Source organism: Gallus gallus, chromosome 7 (assembly GCF_016699485.2).
Source record: "Gallus gallus isolate bGalGal1 chromosome 7, bGalGal1.mat.broiler.GRCg7b, whole genome shotgun sequence".
Classification (NCBI taxonomy): domain Eukaryota; kingdom Metazoa; phylum Chordata; class Aves; order Galliformes; family Phasianidae; genus Gallus; species Gallus gallus.
The window spans coordinates 1,221,921-1,244,376 of NC_052538.1; the positions used below are offsets into that span (position 1 = coordinate 1,221,921).

Here is a 22,456-nt window from a genome sequence, read left to right on the forward strand (position 1 = left end):
TGAATTTAACCAAAGAAATTCAGTCAGTAGTTAATTTCTACATAGGAATAAGTTTGTAATAAAAGAAAATGCTAACACAGATGTACTTGCCTTAACAGAAACTTGAAGCTGATCTGCTAAAAATATTAATTGTGTGTGTAATGACTTTCCTTATGACTTTCAGTTTGTGCAAGGAAATTAAGGATGATAACATTAAGTAACCTTTAGAAACATTTTGGTTTCTGATCTATATGAGCTTTCTCTACTTTTAAACTGTTTTTGGATATTCATGGGGGACTTCTGTGCATACAGAAATCACCCTGAAGACTATTCCTTAAATCCTGTGGTTCATGTGATTCAGTTTCAGTCACAGTGAAATTGACTGATGAATGTATCTATTAAAGATCATTTTGACACCATGACACATCTGAGATCCTCTGCTCAGGAAGCCAGAGGCTGTCCCCATGAAATTATTGAGATCCATGGCCCTTGGCATGTTACTGATACTGTTACTGATAATCCCTTGCTCTGTTAGCTCATCCATACATGCTGCCTTAAAGGCAGGTTAACTAATATTTTAATTTTTAAAGCTAAAACCAGATATCCTGACAACTTTTCTTGTCTCCAATTTACACAAAAGATGAAATCTTGTTTTCTCAGAAAGCAAAATGATTTTTTACTTACTTGAATGGCACCATACTTCACCCTTCATTGTAATGTGGGGTCATTACTTCCTCTGTGTAGGTGTCTCTTCATGGATCTATCACTTTAAAAAAGCTCTTTAAAGCTGAGATGTAATTGCTTAAACAACAGCAGAAAAAAAAAACAACAACAAAAAATACCCCTGTATTATGAGAATGATACCATTGTTTATTAATCGACCTCATTTTAGGATGTAGGATCATTTTTTCCTTCCCAGCAGTAGCCTCAACAAAATCATATTGAAACAGTGGTAAGATTCCTACTTACTTCAGATGCTCATACAGGATCATTACAAAACTGTTAAGTCACTTTCCACTCATGGCAACACTAAGAATGTCTTTGATTTTATTAGGAGCATAATAACCTGCTGTGTGTGATTGGTTTTGGCAGGATCCCTATCCATTGTCTTTGCAATTTACAAATAAGCATACATTTTATTTTTGTCTATTTTTCACGTACTGCATTTTTCTCACCTCAGTGCAATCAGCAGATTTATTTGAAAACCAGGAAAGAATAACAGATTAGACACGAATATACATCTGGCCTGTGATGTTCACAATGTGACAATACTGTAAAAGATTTTTTTTTTGCTTTTAGGTAACAAAAAAATGAATATGTTGATTCAGAAAAGACAGGCCGGAGATAAAGGCAGAAGATGAAATGCATGTGGTCAGAGTTGTTGAACAGAACTCTCATTTGCTTCCCATCTTGCTTGCCAGATACAATTTTCACACTTTACTAAGCATGACCTGTTTTAGAAGTTTAAGTAACAATATTAAACTGCAAATGAGATAACAAGGGAAAAGACACAGTTTCTATTTGCAGGAAGGAAGATCTCAAAGGGCATGAGGAGAATTGTCAAGGGGGGTACTGGAAAAAAATTGGCTAAAGCCAATGGGGATTAGGCCTTTAACTCTTATACATCACTGAAAATCCTACAATTACATAATGTTAGCAACAAAACTACTGGTCCCTGCTATTACGTAACTGTGGCCAGATCCCTGCCAAAGAATCTGCAGATGGGAGCAGACCTAAATTGCATTTTGATTGGAGTTGTCTTCAGTTGCTCATTTAATTGCATACGTTTGCCTTAGCAACCACAATTAAAGAAACGGAGTGGGAATGAAACAGTAGAGAGTAATGTTAGTTATTACATCAAGTTTGCCGATGACACCAAGCTGAGTGGTGCAGTTGACATACTAGAGAGGAGGGATACTAACCAGAGGGACCTTGTCAGGCTTGAGAGGTGAGCCCTTTCCACCTTCATGAAATTCAGCAAGGTCAAGTGCAAGGTCCTGCACCTCAGTCAGAGCAATCTCAAGCACAGATACAGGTTGAGTGAAGAATGGCTTGAGAGCAGCCCTGAAGAGAAGGATTTTCAAGTGTCAGTTGATGAAAGATTCAGCATGAGCCAGCAATGTGCACTTGCAGCCTAGAAGGCCAACCGTATCCTGGATTGCATCAAGAGAAGTGTGACCAGCAGGTTGAGGGAGGTGATTCTGCCCCTCTACTCTGCTCTTGTGGGACCCCACCTGGAGTACTGTGTCCAGTTCTGGGGTCTCCAACACAAGAAGGACTTAAAGCTGTTGGAGTGAGTCCAGAGGAGGGCCACGAAGGTGATCAGAGGGCTGGAGCACTTCTCATACGAGGACAGGCTGAGGGAGCTGTGGGGTTCTTCAGCCTGGAGAAGGCTCCAGGGGGATCTTATAGTGGTCTTCCAATAACTGAAGGGGGCCTACAGAATAGCTGGGGAGGGACTTCTTATGAGGGTAGGTAGTGACAGGATGAGGGGAAATGTTCTTTAACTGGAAGAGAGTAGATTTAGACTAGATATTAGGAAGAAATTCTTTACTGTGAGGGTGCTGAGACACTGAAACAGGCTGCCCAGTGAGGTTGTGGCTGCCCCCTCCCTGGAAGCATTCGAGGCCAGGCTGGATGGGGCTGTGAGCAACCTGGTCTACTGGGAGGTGTCCCTGCCTATAGCAGAGGGTTGGAACGAGATGATCTTAAAAGGTCCCTTCCAACCCAAACCAATCTATGATTCTATGATTACAGTAGACAAATACTGATAAAAGTGGAGGGTGATTTCAGCGTTGGATATGCTAGTATGCTAGTGTTTTAGTTGGCTTTGGCACGACTAAAATAATAGATTTTTATTTAGCTATGCCATTATTTGTATAAACAATACTCAAGGTATGGTTGTTTTGTTCATCAGTAATGCAATGTATGAGGGTCTTACCAGTGTCTTAGACTGACATCTAGTGATTTTGTACTAGAAGGAAGTTCAGGAGCCCCAGTTTGTTTCTGCTTTTGTCACCAACCTGTTTCATGAATTTAAGCTGGACTTGGTTCAAGAAGTTGAAAGCCTAGCATTCATGTGCTCAACCTAGGGAATGTCCGTAAGTCGGGTATAAAGCATGTCTTCATGGGCACATACAGGTGCACTGGACAAGAAAGCCAGGTTCAGGTAGGCTTAGGTCTGAAGTTGCATACCTGTATTAAAAGCAAGCAGTGGCTACTACTAGTGTCTAAGAATATTTGAGTTTCTGGATCTAAGAATGATTTGTTTATAGCAACCAAGAATTAATTTAAACAGACTTTAAACAAATATCCTAGTAAGAATTACAGTACTGCTAAGCACAATCTGGACATGGAGAGAAGTAGAAATATCAGAGACCGGGGGAATTTTTAAATTGGGAACTGCAGGTCACAGAGACTGCACATCACAACCACTTTGAAGGCGGAACATAAATTCTACTAAGTTCATAGCATAGGCTCCAACATTTCATCTAGGATTCCCTTCCCTGCCTTTGTTTCTGTCTTTGTTCACTTGCTTGGAACAATGTTCATGTCACTGTGCAGCTGTCAGTACTTTTCTGTGTGTTCATGCTGCAGCTGGCACAACAGGACTCCTTTGGGGCTTTGCAAACCATCACAATCAATCTGATGATAAACCATCTTAAGGTAGTTCCATTGGCCTACTTGTCCTTGAATGCAAAGATCTGCTCTCTGCCTTTCTCAAATCAAGACCTACTCACTTCACTAAGAATTTGATTTTCTTGTGCTCCCTATGCTTGTGACATTGGTTATATGTACTTTTACTAACTCTCATACTGTTCTTCTTAAGTGGATCCTATGTTTTGTCTCGCCTTTCTGTCTGTTCTGATATTTACTTGCAAATGCTGAATGTGTTTATTTTCATGCTTTTTTTGTTTCGGTGAGTAAATGGAAAATCAGAAATATTTTGTGCATTTCAGCATTTTGCAAATGAAATAATTTTCTGAGCAGTATTTACTTCTATCTACTGCTACTTTCATCTTCAGTTAATATTCTAAGGACAGTATTATAGGGATTGGCTATGCTACCAAAGCACGAGGGTTGAAAATTCTGAGAGAGGCTGATACTAAACTAGTAATTTAAATGAGAAGGATTAAATTTAGAAATGGAGGACGGATTTGTCTGTGTGTGACATAGGGAGTTGGATGAGAATCATGGGCTGCATAAAATCTTAATGAATCCTTTGAGAGAGAACCAAAAGACCTTGGTTGCTTAAACAAAGCCAAGAGGTAGTTGGAATCTTCCAGAAGAAATTAATGCAGTAGTTTCCTATGTAAAACAATTTCCTGTTAAAATGATTTAAATAGAATGTAAGTAGAATATAAATAACATAACATGTCTGTCAAAGGCCATGTTGCTGTAACAATACACAGCTGTTTATCGTGAAAACCTTAATTGACATGAGAGGAATTCTGCCAGGGTTGTGGAGGACATGGTGACACACATGGTCTGGAATGGCTTCCCTGTTTGTACTTGTCCTGCTGAGAGGCAGAGGCTTCCTATACCAGGAACTCTTATTTATTGTAGAAAGGACTTCTCTGTCTGTCTGATAATTTCTTTCTTCCCCTGCTTCCCTTTTTTTCTCTATATAATTGTTGACAAGAAAGACAAATTATCTGAAGAGGAGATAAATGAACTACTCTACTTCTTCATCTTCCATAATGGGAATCTAGACAGCATTGTCTTGCCTCTTGTGTCCTTGGGCAAGGTGCTTGGATTGGCTGCGCTCTCTCCAGGGTGCTTTTAGCTCTAGTTTTTTAGTGGTTTGAGTGTAGTTTATCTAGGGGGTTGCCATTGGTTCATGATGGATTAAAATACAACCCTATTGTTACTGTTTCTCTTGTTATTTGCATTCTTAGACTGTTGAGTGTGTACATATATATATATATACACACACACATGTGAACATATTGCTTTTCTCGTCAATAATGAGTGTTAACATGCTGAATGAGATTTAGTATGAATAGCTGTGATTTCAGGTTTTTTGGTGTTTTTTTTTCTTGTGAAACTAGATTTCTTTTACTTTTTCTTCCCTATAGATTTTTCAAATTCATATTTGAAAAACATAAAAAAAAAAAAAAAAAAAAGTTTTTTGGAGAAGCATGTTAAAATCCAAAGGGTCAGTTCCTTCTTTCCTCAGGTATAAAACGAGACTTTCTGAAATCATTTTGCCAAAATAAAATTTTAAGGATTTGATATAGTTCACTTACTTCTGTGGAGCTCAGGACCTTTCAGATTATTACCCTAGGTCTTTGAAATAGAATGATATTTCCCCCCCCCCCTTTTTATGTTGAAATGTTAAGACTGTTATGTTTATGTTATTGTTTCTTAAACTGTAAAAGTGAATTGAAGTCTTTGGCCAGAAGGGCCAAGATAACTTCAATTGTGTTTAAAATAAAATGACATCGATAATGGAAATCTTTTATGTTTTCAAATTTAAGCTTCTAAGATGGGTCCAATTGATCACTGAGGTCTAAACAGACAAGGAAAAACCATGTAGAGACAGATTTTTGTATTGCTGTAAGGATCTCAACTGCAGAGACCTGCTCAAGTTGTGTGTGCTACACTGCTAACGCATCACTGACTTTTTAGGAGCGAATTTCAATCAGACTGTGATTACAGACGCTGTAGTGATATCCATGTGCTTCGCTTAGCTTTTCCCAGAAACTCTCCAAAGAACATCATTACAGCTCATACGGGGCCATTAAAATATGCAACTGGAACCAAGATAGAAAGTGTCTTCAGCTTTGCAATGGTTGTCAGAGCTTTGGGTATATTGGCTTGCACGTGTGGTCTTCCATAAGGAGCTACCTGTGCATCAGTCATGGCCAGCAGTTCATTTCTATTCGTTCTTTTTACAAAACAGCAACTGACATTCTATTCTTCAGAAGCTGCAGTTTAAACATCTCTAATAAACCATCATTCAGATTTGTACTATTTCTGTAATAGCACAGAAAATGACATACAGATTGTAAAGACTGGAAGATAAGAGTAACCTGAGTTGACACTTGCTTATAAGGGTAGAAGAAGCAGCTCTGGTATTAGATGTCAGAACCCAGTCAGCCTCATTCTCTTCAAGATGTTTTCAGAGAGTTTTAACTTTTGCCCTTGTATAACCAGAACGTTTTCTATGCAGTACATGGCTTTTTGAGTTGTCTGCCTTCTAGTGTCACAAAGTAGTCTGCAGATTATTTTCGGAGTGGCTTCACTGTCATTTTCGTTTCCAACAGGTGAATCTTTTCTTCCTGTTAAATATCGTTCGTGTACTCATAACTAAGCTGAAAGACACCCACAAGGCAGAGTCCAACCTGTACATGAAAGCAGTGCGAGCTACCCTCATTCTGGTTCCCCTGCTTGGCATTGAATTTGTGCTGTTTCCATGGCGACCGGAAGGTCGAATCACTGAGGAAGTCTATGAGTATGTGATGCACATCCTTATGCATTACCAGGTAGGAATTGAATATTTTTTGCCTACTTGAGCTAGAATAGCTGTTGGCATATGAAGAAAATAAAGGACAAATTATCCTCTTATTTTAGTTTATGAAGACTTTTATGCAATAGTCCTGGAAAAAAACTTCAGTTTTCTCAGTATACTGAATTTTCTTTTCTCTAAAGGAAATAAACATGCCATGGTCTACTTTAGTAGAGTATTCTTAGAAATGAAATTTTAGATTTGTAGAATATTTTGTATGCTGTCCATATAGGAATTGTATCAGGAACCTCTAATTAGTTCAAACCTGAAAAAATCCACATGCATGTGAAATAAGGAACGTTATCTTAATTTTACAGGGTCTACTGGTAGCTACAATTTTCTGCTTCTTCAATGGAGAGGTAAAGTAGTAGTTTTTATTGTATTATTTTGTATATACAGATTTTGTATATTCTAGCCATTAAGGAAATTGCACATCTGAAAAATATAGTTACGAACTCAGAACTTAATACCTCGTTGTGCTTGGGTTAAAATTTCTTGAGTAAGAAGTGTACTTTTTAAACTAACTTCTTTATCGTTGTGCCAGAGAATTGCACTGTGTTTCATTAGTATATGGAACTGATCCTTGCAGCTAATAAGTTTTTTCTGTTAACTTGAATTGATTAAGATCTTGTCAACTAAGCTTTATACTTGAGAATATACTTATAGGGCCTTAGTGTTAAAGGTAAACATGGTAGAAAGGCTAAATACATATGCATACACACACACAAAATTTCTCACTGCAATTTTCTTGCTTGAAAAAAGAACCAAAACAAATGAATAAAAAGATCCCACCAAAGAAGTAGGGCTTTTCCAACACTTTTGGCAGAGGAACAATTACAATCCTGTCCTTATTCTAACACATCTGTTTGTTCATTTTTTCTGCATTTAGTGCAGTTGCAGTATGTGGCTGTAAGCAGATGTGCGGGGGTAACCAGATGTTTCCATAGGACTGAACCCTTAATTTCTTTTATCATGTTCTGTTCTTACATAATGTTATTGGACCAGTAATATTTGCTTGTTAAGTATCTGGCTAATATTTGATACAAATAGGTCATGCTTCCTCCTCTTACTCTTAAATCTGAAGCTGCCTGAATTGCAATGAATATTCCATGTGGTTTCAAGATACTTTTTTTCCCAAGAAAAGTATGAGTGTCAGTGATTATCATTATTATTATTATTATTTTTAGCTAAGGAGGCAGAAAAGACGAAGCAAGAGTTATTTCTTTTGGCAGTTTATAAGGTCTGGGTCAGTGGTTTTGATCTGGTTTTATGGTAAAACTGATCCAAGTTACAGTCTCTGCTTATTCAATTCAAAGCAGAACATATCACTAAGCATTATGGATCCAGTTTGGATACTTTCCCATGTTCAGAACAAATATTTGACACACTCTTTCCCTTCTAAGAGTCATTTGGAAAAAAGTCAAATTTGTTTTGTCTTGGTGCAAAATGTGGGCAAAAATATTTGAAATCTACAGAGTTTCTATGAAACAATATTGTCCACTGCTCAGTTCTGCCTTTTATCTCTCTTGGTCTTCTGAGGCTACTTTAATCCTACCTCTGGTAATGATTTTGTTTCATCTGATCATTTCCCACATTTTACAAACTCACGTTTTTTACATTGCTCTCTTCTGCTGCATAAGAAAAGCAAAACCTAGCTGTTTCACCAAGGGAGTATTAGCAGAATATCCCTGGGCTGATGAGTGTATAAGATGAGCTCCTCCGCAGCTCCTGCAGTTGGTAATGGATGAACAATTTCTTGAACATCTCTGGTCAGGCTAATTTTAAAAAGTGGTTTCAGACTTTTAAACAAAATATTTAGACTGTGTCTTTTCTTTGTCAGTTACACATTTCTTTCCATTTGCTATCTGTATAGCAGAAATTCAGGCTTTTTAAACAAGTTTAAACTCTGATTGCAGTGCTTCAGGTTATCAATATTGTCTTTTTTTTCAATTCATTACACTTTGCTGGGGAGAGGATCTGTTGCTTTATAACCAACTGCACAAGTAAGGAAACTCATGGGGAGAATGATAATGCAGTTAGGAAAAAATGTCTGGGTAAAAACAAAAGAAAAAAAATAGTAATATTAAAAATTTTACTTCTGGCATGTGAGCCTGTAGGCGTATGTGTGTTCTATTGCCATTATCATATGTTGCTGTCATAACAATGCCTTAACTAATCCTGATACTGTGGCTTAGCTGTTGTGTATAAGACCTTTTCTGTCGGCATCTGTCAGCAACACCTTGCTATGTGCCATACCAAATGGCATCAGTGTTAACACTTGTGTGATGTTCTATAGCAAGTCTGGGGTTTGGAGATGAATCCTGAGACTGGAATCAACTCAGACTGAGAACAGAAAATGGATTTTCCAGTGAGGTATTAGCAATTAAAAATGCTAAACGTGATAGTTTCTTTATCTAAATACTATTTCCCAAATGCTACTGTAGCTTTTAATGTTTCCTATCAACTTTAAGAGATAAATCCTGTTCAATGAGTGGCCTGCAGGCCTTTCAGACAATGGCCAAAAAGGTAATTAAAAAATCATCTGCTAACAGAGAGAAAAGAAACTAAGTAACATTTAAGAAAAAAGTGTTGGAATGCTCTGCTGACTGTAGCCATAAAACACCTCCAAACCCATTAGGCAGTGCAGCTAGGGATGTTCTGTCAAATCCAGTGCCAACATCCATTACAGCTGTCGCTGCAGCTTCTACAGCAGATAAGGGCATACATGCAAACCCTTCATCTTTATCTTCTCTGGCAGGAATTCCCTGAGGACCCTCATGTTCTGCTTATGTCCTAGCACCCACAGAGTATGATTCTTCTTGACTACCTCATGATGCTTGCCAATTGGAATTGGCTTCGTTCTGGCTTTAGGGTGATGCAGGCTGCAGTAACGGAAGAAGCTTGTAGCAGCTTTCTCTGTAAAAAGAAAGTAGAAAGATTCCTACTGACCTATTAACAGATCATAATATGTACTTATGATTTATATCACCCATGTGAAGTTTGTGGCTTTGGGGTTATTTTTTGTTTTGGTAGTGGTATTTTTCCCCCCACTCCAGTAGTCAATGGAAATGTAGTAAAGGCTACGATCTCAGTTCTGCAGGATGATAAAAAACTTTCTTAATAGGCAAGGGTTTTTGTTGTTGTTGTCTTTTTTTCCATTTGATTTGTGTTTCACCGAACATCAGAGTACTAGCATGTTAAAGAAGGTGCAAGTCATTGAAGCTCATCAGAAGGAGCCACTACTAGTAAGGTGATGAGGTATGAATGCTTAAGCTGGAATTGGTATCTGTATTAATGAGACATGCGACTAGGTTTGTGACATCAATTTCTTAAAAAAAAAAAAATACATTGGTTAATATTTTCTCACAGTGCTGCCCATCCTGAGCTGAATCTGCAGCCCTGTCCAGCTGCTCAAAGTTGAGGAAAAGAGCAATAGATCTTCTGTTGTCACATAATGTGTAGAGGTGTGCATGCTGCATGCTGTTTAACAGTATAAACAGTGGTGGAAATTAGCTGTCTCATTGATTTTTCCCATCTTCTATGAATGATTGATTGGACAGAAGGTAGTAATAATAAATGAAAGGATGTAGCACCCTACAGGAATAGGCACATAGAAGGTCAGAGGTGAAATACTGACTCAGCAGTAACAGAAAGGCTTTTGGAAGAATGCCAGATGTACGTGGCTTAGTTAGAAATGCACCAAGAGGATGTGCTGGGCACCAGGGAGGGCATAGAGGAACGTGTGTTTGTCAATAGGGGTAATATTATTTATAGCAATTTGTCCCTGATGAGAAAGTAGACTGAACAGAGAATTTTCACCCTAGAAATAGGCAGCAGACACTTGTTTTGCAGGAATTCCGAAAGTTCTTTTGAGATATGGGGACTGATACGATTTGATTTACAAATATTATTTACAAGTTGCAAATAAGACAAATTACTGAAGCCACTATGAGGAAATGTGGGAGTGGGTCTTCAGCATAAGTTTAGTTTGCAACCTGGCAATTCTAGTTTATTTTCCAGCTCTGCCAAATAGGTTTTTTGACTTTGCTTAAGCCACTTAGTTGCAATTGTTCAAGTTTTCCCATCCCGTGCCTATTGTCTATTCTTTCTAAAGTGAACATTCTTCATGATGATATTTGTTTGTTTGTTTCTCCAGTAAGACACTAATCTTATTGAGGAACTTTGTTATGGAAAGGATAAAAATTGGAACAAATGGGAACTTAGTGAAATGCAAAGATTGACTGATACGATTAAGAAATAAATTCTAAGCTTCCTTCTCAGACAATTTGGAATTTTCAGAATGCTGCTTCTCTTGTGTTTTTGAGGGATGGAGTGGTGACAGTGGTGGACAAAGGAAAGGCAGTTGATATCATCTATCTGGACTGGTGCAAGGCCTTTGACATGGTCCTGCACTATGTTCTTATCTCTTAACTGGAGAGAGAGAGATTTGAAGGCTGCATTATTAGGTGGATAAAGAACTTGTTGGATGGTTGTTGTCGGGTAGAGGCCAGGCATGAGTGGAGTCCCTTAGTGGTCTGTCTCTGGACTGGTGCTCTTGCAGCCCAGAAGGCTCCTGGGCTGCATCAAAGGAGGGGTAGCAGCAGGGTGGCCCATTGTCCTCCTCTGCTCTCCCCTCATGAGCCCCTATCTGGAGTGCTTTATCCAGGCCTGAGGACTCCAGCACAGGAAAGACGTGGAGCGGGTCCAGAGGAGGGCAATTTTCTGTTCAGACATTTTAAAGGGATTAAAATAGCTTTCTGAACATAGGAGAAAAGTATCTCTTTTGCACTAAAATACTGATTTCTTATGTAACTGATTTGATACTTCATATTTTGTTATCAGTTTTGACAGATAAGAAGTCAGTACTGCATGCAGGAAGTCTAAAATGTACATCCCTTCTCATCTATTTACTTTTCATATTTAAAGAAAGACAAAATAAACTTAGAAAAAAAAGCCATCGTGTTATAGAAATGTGAAGAAAACACAGTTATTACCCACTGCAATGTCAATATTGAAGTGGGGGAAGGCTAGTTATTTTGTGTGTTTAAAAAAAATAAACAGGCATGATTTTATGATGAGACCAGTGATTTAGGGTAGACTGCTGGATAAATTTAAGTGTCATCTTCCGGCTGGCATTTCATACAAGGCAGTACTTCGCTAATCCATGGAGGAAAGATTCTCAGTGTTGCTGGCCATCGGGCACAAAGTTTTGCTGAAGAGGAAATCATTTGAAAAACCGGTACTACAAAAACGATATTTTGAATAAAACCACAGTAGTAATTGCCATTCTTAGCATTCCTTGCTTGGCATCTTGACTCAAAACTGATCCCATGTGAATTTAATTAATGTGACACTTCATCTGTCACACATGCGCAGGTGTTTAAGCAGAATGTAGGAGAGGAAGTCCAGGATAAACATAACATCCTTTCTGTGGAGACATGTAAACAAGCTGGGGCCTTGAGCTATTTTATCATCATTATTTTTAACTCTGGTAGAAATGCAGTGTTCAGGAAATTGTCTTTCTAGTCATTTGATGAAATAGTGGTCAGAAATTAATAAAGGTTTTCTTGTATCAGAACTAGCAGAAATTGTTTATGGTTTCTGGACTGTATGAGAATTTATGGTTGCTACAGTTGTATCCTTAATATAAGGATGAATAGAAATGATCTTTTTGTAACTGTAAATCTGGTCCGTCCACATTTCACTTCAACCCACAGGGGAAAAAGTAGAAAATTATGTTGCTGCTACTCCTTCTATAAGCTAGCAAATTTGGTGTGAAAAGCACAAATAATGCCTATTTACATTTTAATTCTTTGAAAATATCTCATGTGACATCTAAGTACCCAGGATTATTGAGCCTTACTACCTAATTTACTGAGACATTTATTATGGCATTCATTTGTCAAATAATTAAGTCTGACATATCTTTCCACATGTTTTATGTGCAGTTGTTTTTGTTTCCTGTCATAGGTCCAAGCTGTTTTGCGAAGACACTGGAATCAGTACAAAATCCAGTTTGAGCACAGCTTCAGCCACTCAGATGCTATGCGCACTGTTTCCTATACAGTATCGACAATCAGTGATGGTCCAGGCTACAACTACAATCACGACTGCACCAGCGAACATTTAAATGGCAAGGGCTATCATGACATGACAGTGTAGTTCTAAAAAATGAAAAGCTATATGATTGACTAAAAAGACTCTGCATATGCCAGTGTTCACCCTCACAGTTTATGAACTCGAAGTTTGATTTGATGACTTAACGGCCAGAAGATTCTATCTAACTTGGGAGTATGATTTTCTCCTGAATGATGCAAACTGAACCAACACATTTTTGTATGTATATATACATGTGTTTGTGTTTGTCTATTAATAGAGTATGGACATCCATACATATATCTATCTACTTAGCTATATATGTATGTGCATTTACATAAGCATACAAACGTTGCCTCTTCAGTTTCTACTATGTAGACAAAGTTGGCAATTTTTTGTACCAAGGGAATCAATGAATGAAGGATTTCATATTTTCTTGGAAGTTTCTATGAAGACTGGGTTGTACTGAAGCCATTTCATTTGCCCATAGAAAAATAGGGTGTAAATACCATACTGTGTTGTCTTAATCAAACTTAAAGCTGAACAAGGGAAAATAGTTAAAATAGGTGCAATAGTTACAGCAGAATGTCCAGGTTTATTTTATGTCCAGCATTTGATTGTAAAACAAAAAACCACAGACTATTTTTAATGAAGCAGCAGAGATGCTAGTACAAGTCTACAATTCTATTTACTTGTGTATTGCAGCATAACAGTTTACAGCAAGCCTTGAACAATTTTATTTAAACTTGTTTTCACATACACAGGAGTGTCTCCTCATCCTCAAGCTTATGAATGCAGATGAGATCAGTAATGAAGCCTTACTGAAAAGTAAGAAAGAGTACAGAAAGAATAGTAACCTGTATACCTATAAATCCATCTGGATATTAATTCAAGCTGATGGAACTTCACTGTGTGCTTAAGCACTTTACTTGGCTGGGAAAAATCATGTACAGATTTTGTTGTAGCCATGTTGTGTTTTGTTTTTCTTTTAAGTATTCCCATGGCCAATATGCTTTATTCCTTTGTTTTGGGGACAATGTTTTGATCTGTGACTTGTTTAGTCAGAGAAAAGCAGTCTAGACTGAGCACAGTGCAAATGATTTGCTATCTGTGAAGCCAGTGTCTGTGCGAGGTAGATTAATCAAGCAAATTAAGCAAAACAAGCAAATTTGGGTTTTTTGTTTGTTTGTTTTTTCTTTTTTTTTTTTTTTTGTTATTTTTTGGGGGGTGGGGTATTGAATATCAAATATAGGGTTTGTCTTAGAAAACTTTAAGGTTTAGGAATTTTAATATTATTTGAGAGGTGCTTGATTCAGAATAGTTCTTTTTAAGGAAGTTGTTTCTTTTGGCTGTACTGGTTCATAAAGGTCTCACTGAAAAATGAGAAGGTTGTGGAGAAGGTATTGAAAAAATGTGTATAGCAAACTGTGTACATCTTTACGCTTAAAAGAAATAGTTATATTAAGCGAAACAAAATGCTCAAGTATAAGAGATGAATTTGTATAAGTCTTTCTAAAAAGCTCAGAAGTAGAAAAATGTTTTAGAGGTGTATTTTTCAGAAAAGTCTACTTCAAAGTTGGGGGAGAAAAAAAGAAGAGTGGATAGTGGAGTTTATCAATGATTGTAACGATCATGTGCATCAGGTAAGCAGGTCAAAAAACTGAAAGACAGTTTTTTCTGAAACCACTTCAGTTCTAAGTACTTAATTTTTTATATGAAGAACTTGACTTTCACATCTAAACACTTTTTTCAGTAGCTTTCTGCAAGGCTACCTGTTTGTGTGATGAAAATCGCATGAAAACCAGCTGGGTGCTGTACTACAGTAGTGTGAAATCTGGACATCCTGTATCACAGCATCTGATGATGGTGTCTGTTCCAACATGATTAGAAGTTGGTTACAACTCAACTTGTTCATTTTCAAAAAATTAATTAATTAAGCTTTTTTAAAAATTAATTAATTAATTAAAGTTTTTACTTAAGAATCTTTGCAATGTTCTGAAAATAGGAGTAGTGCAGGAAATCCCTGCTCTGGTATAGCAGCTTTGCATACATGTGGGAACAGATCATCAACTGGTATAAACCTTTGAGTTCCAAGTTTAGAATCAGTGGGTACTAGCTGAGAATCAAAGCCTTTGCAGATGCTTGTCTATTGGAAAGTGCTTCACAGTCCTGTACGGCAAATTATATGACAATTATTTCAATGGTACCTGGTGGGTTGTTACAATTAAAACATTTAACAGCTGAGAATATGATATTAGATTCTGAATTCAGTTTACTTCTCAGCTAGGCAGTTAAAATTTAATTAACCTGCAAATTTGTGTCTTCTAATATGACGTACTAGATGCAAATAGCTCACTGTCCTCTGTTGAGAGAGGCTTGTAACGGTAATTTACGGGAGGAGACTGCTTTTCCACAGAACCTATCCTGCTTCTACAAGCAATTTTGAAAAGGAAACGCATTGAGCTAGATATGCAAAAAAAAAAAAAAAAAAGGTTTGTGGCTGTACAGGGAGAGGCACGCTCCCTTGTCCTCGTGAGCTTCGATTTTGCATTGGAAAACAATTTCCCTATTTTGTCTTCCTACCTCACCTTTTTCAGTTCCTATATAGCTAAGAGTAGAGTCTGTTTCTTAATTTATTATTCTTTTTCTTTGTCACTATAAATTAAAATCAAATCTTTACACGGAGATTTCTTCTTGCGGATTATTTTCTACTTTTAGGAATACTGTAGTCATTGCCTGTACTGTCTGGAATGTAAGAAAACTTTGGGGGGCTGTGAGGTTCTTTTCAACAGGCAGACAGTTATCTATTCTTGTTCTTTGCTCTTTTGTTATTTAGTGAACATTTACTGTATCACTTTGAAGGGGGCTACTGAAATGCTTGTCTTACATTTAGTATACTAGAATGTTAGTTATATATATTAAAGGGAATGTGTATTTTTAATGCTATTGTCATCAATTAGTAAATGCCCCAAATTTATTCTCTGCTGCAGGGTTCCCTCAGTTCATTATTATTATATTTAAATGTTACCATCTATTCTATGTATTTTTCTTTTTTCTTTGTGATGATCTCCTAGAGTGCTTGGCTGTAGAAATGCTGCAACACATACTCCTGCTCACATCATGAAACATTTGGGCTGGAAACCCAGTAACATTCAAGTATTGTACTCTGTAAATAAGATCAATAGAAGCTATGCCACTGTATTTATTGTTCCACTAAGGATGAAATAGAAAAAAAATGTGAAAAGTTATTTTTTGGTTGTGCCTTATTTTCAATTCTTTCCTATGTGTCATCATGCATTTTATTTGCAGAAAGAAATAGTATGTTTGCGTTCAATAAAATATTACTTCATTTATAGAGATGTAATGTTCTACTGTGGAAATAACTTTGATGTATACATTTAAATATGGAAATATGCTTTCACTGATGCCTTTAACTATGTGTTAAGTGTTAACTCAGGGAAAAAGCCATTACAAGGAGTTCCTAATAATTATTTAGTGTTTGTTTACTTGGTGTTTAAAATTTTCCTTTTAATGTACAGTACAGTACTGCTTTTCTTGAGTAAGCTTGCACTGATGTCAGTACAAGATGGCTGCTCTTAAAGTTCTTTAGTAAAAAACTTAATATTTAGTGGGGGCAAAAGAATTATATTCCATCATAAGCAGAGTAGAGATTAACATGACTGCATCTTTTCATTCCATTGGCATTCAACTAAACCCCAACCAAATAAGGTCCAAATCACTTAGCTGTGCAGAAGCTGTTTTGTTCCATCAAGACCAGCAACAAGGCAAGTCATAGAAGGAATTAATGATGTTTTTGGTTGACTTGTTTGTTTTTTGTGTTATTTTTTTTTTCCTTCACATAGGTTTGATGGTGTCTGTACAGTAGTATGAATGGCATGCATGTTTTCAGTCCTATGTGTTTCTTGAGTAAGCAAAAATAGCGAACTTGTACACCATTGGTTACCAGTGTGTAATTGCTAAACTTCTCAGCTGATGATCAAACCACTGAAATATAGGTACAAGGAATGCCAAAGTACATGAACATTCATACTGCAACCTGAATTAAGTTACTACTCACCTTGTTACACCTCAGCATGGGCACCAGCCTTAGCAGCATAGCAGTTCTAGTATGGAAGGAAGCAGTCACACTGGGTCATCTCAGGTCTCCACCTACATTGCTGCATGTCATGAGTTTTATAAGTTAACTGGGTTAAGTACATTTCTAACTACAGTAAACATTACATTTGGCCATCTATTTCCAAGTGAAACCTACAGGAATCCTGGTGAACATGATGAGTCATCAGAAACTGAAGGTGGGTGTTCCTTATGCATGACCTTAAGTAAATCCCATGAAACTTAACCTGTATAAAGTTATCTGGTTTACCTGGTAAGCACAACTGCTTCAAGAATTTATTAACTTACTTATTCAAATAAGTTTTCACCCTGGCTGTTAAAAACCCAAGCAAAAAGTTTTACGTAACATATGAACTGTCTCCATTGTTTTCCATTTCCAAATACTCTCAGATTTCACATTTGGATGAACTGAAGGTACGGCTCATACTGAAGTGCAGGCACATCTCTCCTTCAGCAGACTTCTTTTTAAAGGTTTACAGGAAATTTGCATCTAGACATGATAAAAGTCTTAGATGGGCAAACAAATATCTCGCCTCTTTGCTGTTAGCAAAGAGCTTTGGAAAGGAATTCAGTATCACATTTAGCCTAAATTCAGAGTTTTGTTTACTAATAGACTCATATTTATAGTTCCTTTGTTATACTAGATGATTAAAAAACTAAAATGGCACACAAAGCAATTGGAGGGGGGAACAGGAATATAAAGTTGGCAACTCTTCCAGTAAAGCCTTTAATCGTGTCCTCTTATCCTTGTTTTCAAATGGAAAGTAATAACCTGACAGAAAGGGGGTTAAAAATATCAATTTTAGCTCAAAAGAACTATGATGCAGTATGCATAGCTTATTCTAGTTATAACTTAATAGTTCAATCCAGTTGATAGAATTCTAGCTTGCATGAATAGCTGTAATATAGAATCATAGAATCGCTAAGGTTGGAAAAGACACACAGGATCATCCAGTCCAACCGTTCGCCCTTCAGCAATGGTTCCCACTAAACCATGTCCCTTAACACAACATCCAAACGCTCTTTAAACATATCTTTCTATATGTTATATATCATATATATCTATGATATCTATCTATCTATATATATATCATATATAGATATATATCATATATATCTATTATATACTCTAATTGCAAGTAACTGCTAGTAAATATACTGATGTTTTTGTGTTGTTTTGTTTGTTGTAGGTTATTTTTGTTTTTAACTAAAGCTACTAATATTCTTTTGTATCTATTTATTGCAGCTAAGAGTGTGGCTTACTTGATCTCTACCAGTGTCTACTACCACTGGCTGCTTTCCTATGATACTGTAACTACAGAGTTGAAACTCTTACATTTAACAATTCCATACACCTTGATATAAATATACAGAAAAAGATGAAAAAGCTAGTCCTCCAAATCCAGACCTTACCACCCACCCTTCTGTCCAGCAGCAGGAAAAGTGACAAGATATCCACAACAACAGGTGCATAAAAACATGCTACTTTGTGCCTGAAAGAAAAGTCTTGAAGATGAGTACACAGAGATTCCAAAACTACTTCTATTACATTTATTTTAAAAGAGAAAATGCCCTTACAGGACAGGTATCTGTATAATACTTAGAAGTGCCAGCAACTGTACTGGGTGGGGCAAGAACAAGGTTCTTATCACTTCTAAAATACCATTGCAATGTGATAGCAGTTCCACCAGATAGCAAGATATGAAGGCTACTTCATTTAAAAATATTCTAAATGCTCTGCTAATGTACGTTGAACTGTTCTGCTGGTCATAACTGTCATTATCAAAGTAAAAGTTATAAGCCAATGTAGTTATCTGCTTCAAAAAAAATATGCAAAAAAAAAAAAAAAGAATTTAGAATTCCCTTAATCTACACACACTGAAGATAAAGAAGCAAAATTGAAATAACAATTAAAATACTTGTGAACATTAGTTATCTTTTTGTAGGTAAATGTACACTGTACTCTATTCATCAAGAGTTACTAGTAAGCTTTTGAGATAGGACAAGCTGAAACTAAATGCAAAGCTCTGCATCACAGCATGGTTTGTTTAGAGCAATGCTTCATTTTCCAATCCATTATATTCTGAACCAAGAATGAGGAAGAGGGGAAACCAAGTGCCTGTGCTGACACACATTCTAGTCTGCATGTATTTGTCTGCTAAAGGCCACTGTAAAGACTACACAGCACAACAACACTACCTGATTGAAGTAATAGATAGAAGCATATGATATGATAGAATATGAGATAAGCAATAACTATAGAGAGAGATATGCTCTTCTAAAACAGGAAGATAATTTAATATGTATTGCACCTTAGATCTCTACTAGAGATCTACTTAGATCTCTAGAGAGATCTATCTCTCTTCCTAGAGATAGGAAGTAATGCTTCCTATTTATTTCCACAGAAAATACACCAGCTACAAAGAGCACAGTAACACAATTTGATGGGGCAAATTCTCAGTTAAAAAACAGTTTTTCAGCATAGCACCTCCGCCAGTGAAAATGCATAGCTACTGAACAAGAACCTGCATGCCACACTCATACAAATTTGCACTAGCAGAAGTGACCCACTGTTGCCACTGCAGAAACATGCCAGCCACCACCTCCCTGTGCTCACATGCACTCTTTGATCTCCATAAACACTCACCAAGTGTCAGTGAATGTCAAGGGTGCCATTTTCTCCGACTGGAGGAATTCAATGACACACCTTTTGCTTCATCAGCACTTCCATGCTAGATGCCTTTCTACTGCCATACTACCAACATTTGCCTCTGATATCATAGGTCAACATCATTAAATAGGAAGCATTACAGAATCATCAAGGTTAGAAAGACCACTAAGATCATATAGTCCAACTGTCAATCCATCACCACTGCACCACGTCACTCAGTGGGACACCTACCTTTTTCTTGGACAGCTCCAGGGTCGGTAACTCTTCCACCTCCATGAGCAGCCTGTTCCAATGCCTCACCCCTCTAGGAAATATTTTTCCCAATATCCAACCAGAACCTCCAATCATGCAACTTACTTTAAAGCCAGTACCATTACATTTGTAGCAGCCTTCATAATATCAATAAAACAAAAAATTCATTCAACAAACAAGCAAACAAGTCTAGACATGAAAGACCTTAGGAAATTGTTCTTTTTCAAATCTCACAAAATTGCTGGAGCAAGTTCTATCTATACATATTCCGCTCCTATACATAACACTCAACTGACAAAGAAAATATTTTTTTCTTCTGCCACTTCATGCTGCTACAGTTCTCCTTCCACAAGACAGGCTGTGTGCTGTGATGAGCCTGTCTGGAAATACAGGGCTGACAGCCTCCTGATTATAATCGGAATGATTTCCATCATTTCACAGCAGTGTATTTTTTTTTTAAATAAGATTTAAAACTGACTAAATGAACAATTCAGATACATCCGCATTAAGTTTGTGCTGCATTTGAGACAAATGACATGTATGATTGCTTTTCAAATTAAACTTTTGTTTTTTTTTTTTTTTTAACTCAATACCCAAACTAAAAATTAGCAAATTGAACTGTGAAGATATTTGTAAGTACAATTTCTAATAACTATTTCCATTTTTTCCCCTCACTTTAGAAAGTCACAACTTCCTAAAGGGGAAAAACAGTTTCTGATTAGTGCTATGTCACATAAACAAACACATAATTTAACAGAGTACAGAAAAGCCCAGTTCTCTAATGCATGTTCTATGAAAAAGTATTTGAACACAGTTAAGTATTGGTTTTTGAGACCACAAAGCTTTTCTGTAAGTTCAGTTTTCAGAATCAGTGACAAACAGAAAAATGCCACAGAGAGAACAGAGAGCTGAACACAAGTACTGTGGTCCCGGAGTAAAGCAAGCTTTCATGGCATATGCAGGACAGCTGTGTTTTCCAGCTCTGCTGGAGCTAGAGTTGACTAATAATGCAAGCCACCTGCTGACTGGTGTAAGGTTATATTCTTCCTTCCCTATGTCCTAAAAGAGCATGCTGTTTTATGTAGAGAAATGGTTTGAAGTTCGTGGTAGGCTTATGGCCAGCACTCAAGGCAAGGTTTAGAAATGAAACCCGATGTTCTACAGCAAATATAAACATATCAACTGCACAAATTATTAAGGTAGAAAATGAGTTTGAATATAAATGCAAACTTGCTTGGCTCCTTACCTTGATACTTGCAAATTAAACGTGGCAAGTTAAACTGTAGCAGAAAAAATTCATCTGAAGGTCCTCCATGCACTGGGTATGGATTGCTGCCAAACTCATGGTTCCTCTGACACAGTGCAGTTAAGACGATGGTTGTCATGTCTGTTCCTTCCAAAGGATAGTCACAGCTCTGTGTTGTGGATTCCACTTTAAAGGCAAAAATTTTGTATATAAAGATATGAGAAAAAAAATCTTGAATTAATAGTGAACAACAGTCTTTCAATCTTACAAAACATACAGTACACAGAACAGAAATAGCTGTTGAAAACTTTTTTGTTCTTAATCACTATGCTGACATCATCATCATAGGATGACCAAACCATTATTGGGTATATTAGATTTAAAGCAAAGGAAAGGGTGGGACTATTTTGTGCTTGTTTTTATAGTTGTTCCACAGAAGGGTTTAAAACTGTAGTCCTTTTTGCCTTTCATACAACATATTTGTATGCTTGGATTTGGTCTCTAAATACCACTTTTATTATTATTATTTATTTATTTATTTAAGATATCAGTAAAGTTCTAAGAATACAAATGCTCAATCATATTTTATTTGGTTAAATATGAATATGAGCCAAATACCTGCATTTAACAGAGGGCTCAAAAGTACATTTAGCTATGCGTCCAGAAGGCTCTGTGGCCATACATGTATTCTACAGAACACCACCTCAGTTGTTTCAATATCTCACAAGGAACGTGCACCTTGCAGTTCTTAATGGAAGCCAGGAGCTGTCAAGTATGGGCTCCTTTCATGACATTTTGGGTAGGCGATGCCAGCAAGGATTTCCTTGTTAAAGAGCTTCTTTCAGTATTCTGTGAGCAGATTGTCATCATGGATATGTCAGAATCTGAGACAACAACAAAATTCACAGAAAGCAATCACAGATGGCTTCAAAAATCTCAAAAAAGTTGTATTAATATTCTGGGGATTGTTAAAGATGCAGTGATACTACAACTTCTCTTATTCAAAGCTCTTAAAAATAATCTCCGTTTAGCATAATTGTAATATGCTTTGACCAGATGCTGCAATAGACTGACTACAATAATTAAAATTAGAATATCAATTCCTTCAATTCCTTCTATAGTTTTTTTTTTTTTTTTTTTTTTTTAACCAAATTTCTGTAGTGAAAGTAATTCAAATTCAGATAATTTCAAGGTTTGGACACTGACTCAGATAGTCCTTTCCAGTTCAATGCTGTATTTGCCACAAAGAATAGAAAATATTTCTTTTTCTTTTTTGACCGTAGCTATTTTTTTTTTCTTTAAAGCTAAACGTTTTTTTTTTCCTTCATATTTTTCCCTACAGCGACTTGTTTGTAAGTCAGGAGTGCTCCTTGCCTGCTCTAACTGTAATTAAAAAGGTGATTAGAAAGATTCGTAATTGAAATATAAGAAAACCTTAATGAAGTAATACAAATCAGGATACCTCCACATAAATTAAAAAAAATATTGAAAGCAACGAGGGAAACGTGTTTGCATCAGAATTTTAGAAATGTGCTTTCATTACAGATAGTATATACTGCATGTTATT

The 22,456-nt window shown here is 36.7% G+C and overlaps 1 protein-coding gene and 1 long non-coding RNA gene across 4 annotated transcripts in view; one reads left to right on the forward strand and one right to left on the reverse strand.

The window, feature by feature from the left end:
• The window catches only part of CALCRL (calcitonin receptor like receptor), a 62,649-nt gene extending 46,704 nt beyond the window's left edge, over positions 1-15,945 (forward strand). The window contains exons 11-13 of the mRNA NM_001163650.2: positions 6,249-6,467; positions 6,808-6,849; positions 12,461-15,945. Of these exons, the coding sequence (NP_001157122.1) occupies positions 6,249-6,467; positions 6,808-6,849; positions 12,461-12,652 (453 nt within the window). The 3' untranslated portion in view covers positions 12,653-15,945. The remainder of the gene's footprint in view (positions 1-6,248; positions 6,468-6,807; positions 6,850-12,460) is intronic.
• LOC101751439 overlaps positions 1-22,456 on the reverse strand; it is a 112,695-nt gene that overhangs the window by 8,566 nt on the left and 81,673 nt on the right. For 2 of the 3 annotated variants that reach the window (XR_006939897.1, XR_006939896.1), the window contains exon 10: positions 20,890-21,075. This is a non-coding gene — a long non-coding RNA (uncharacterized LOC101751439). Of the gene's footprint in view, positions 1-16,664; positions 19,696-20,889; positions 21,076-22,456 lie in introns of all 3 variants that reach the window. The other variant, XR_006939898.1, reaches the window with a different exon arrangement.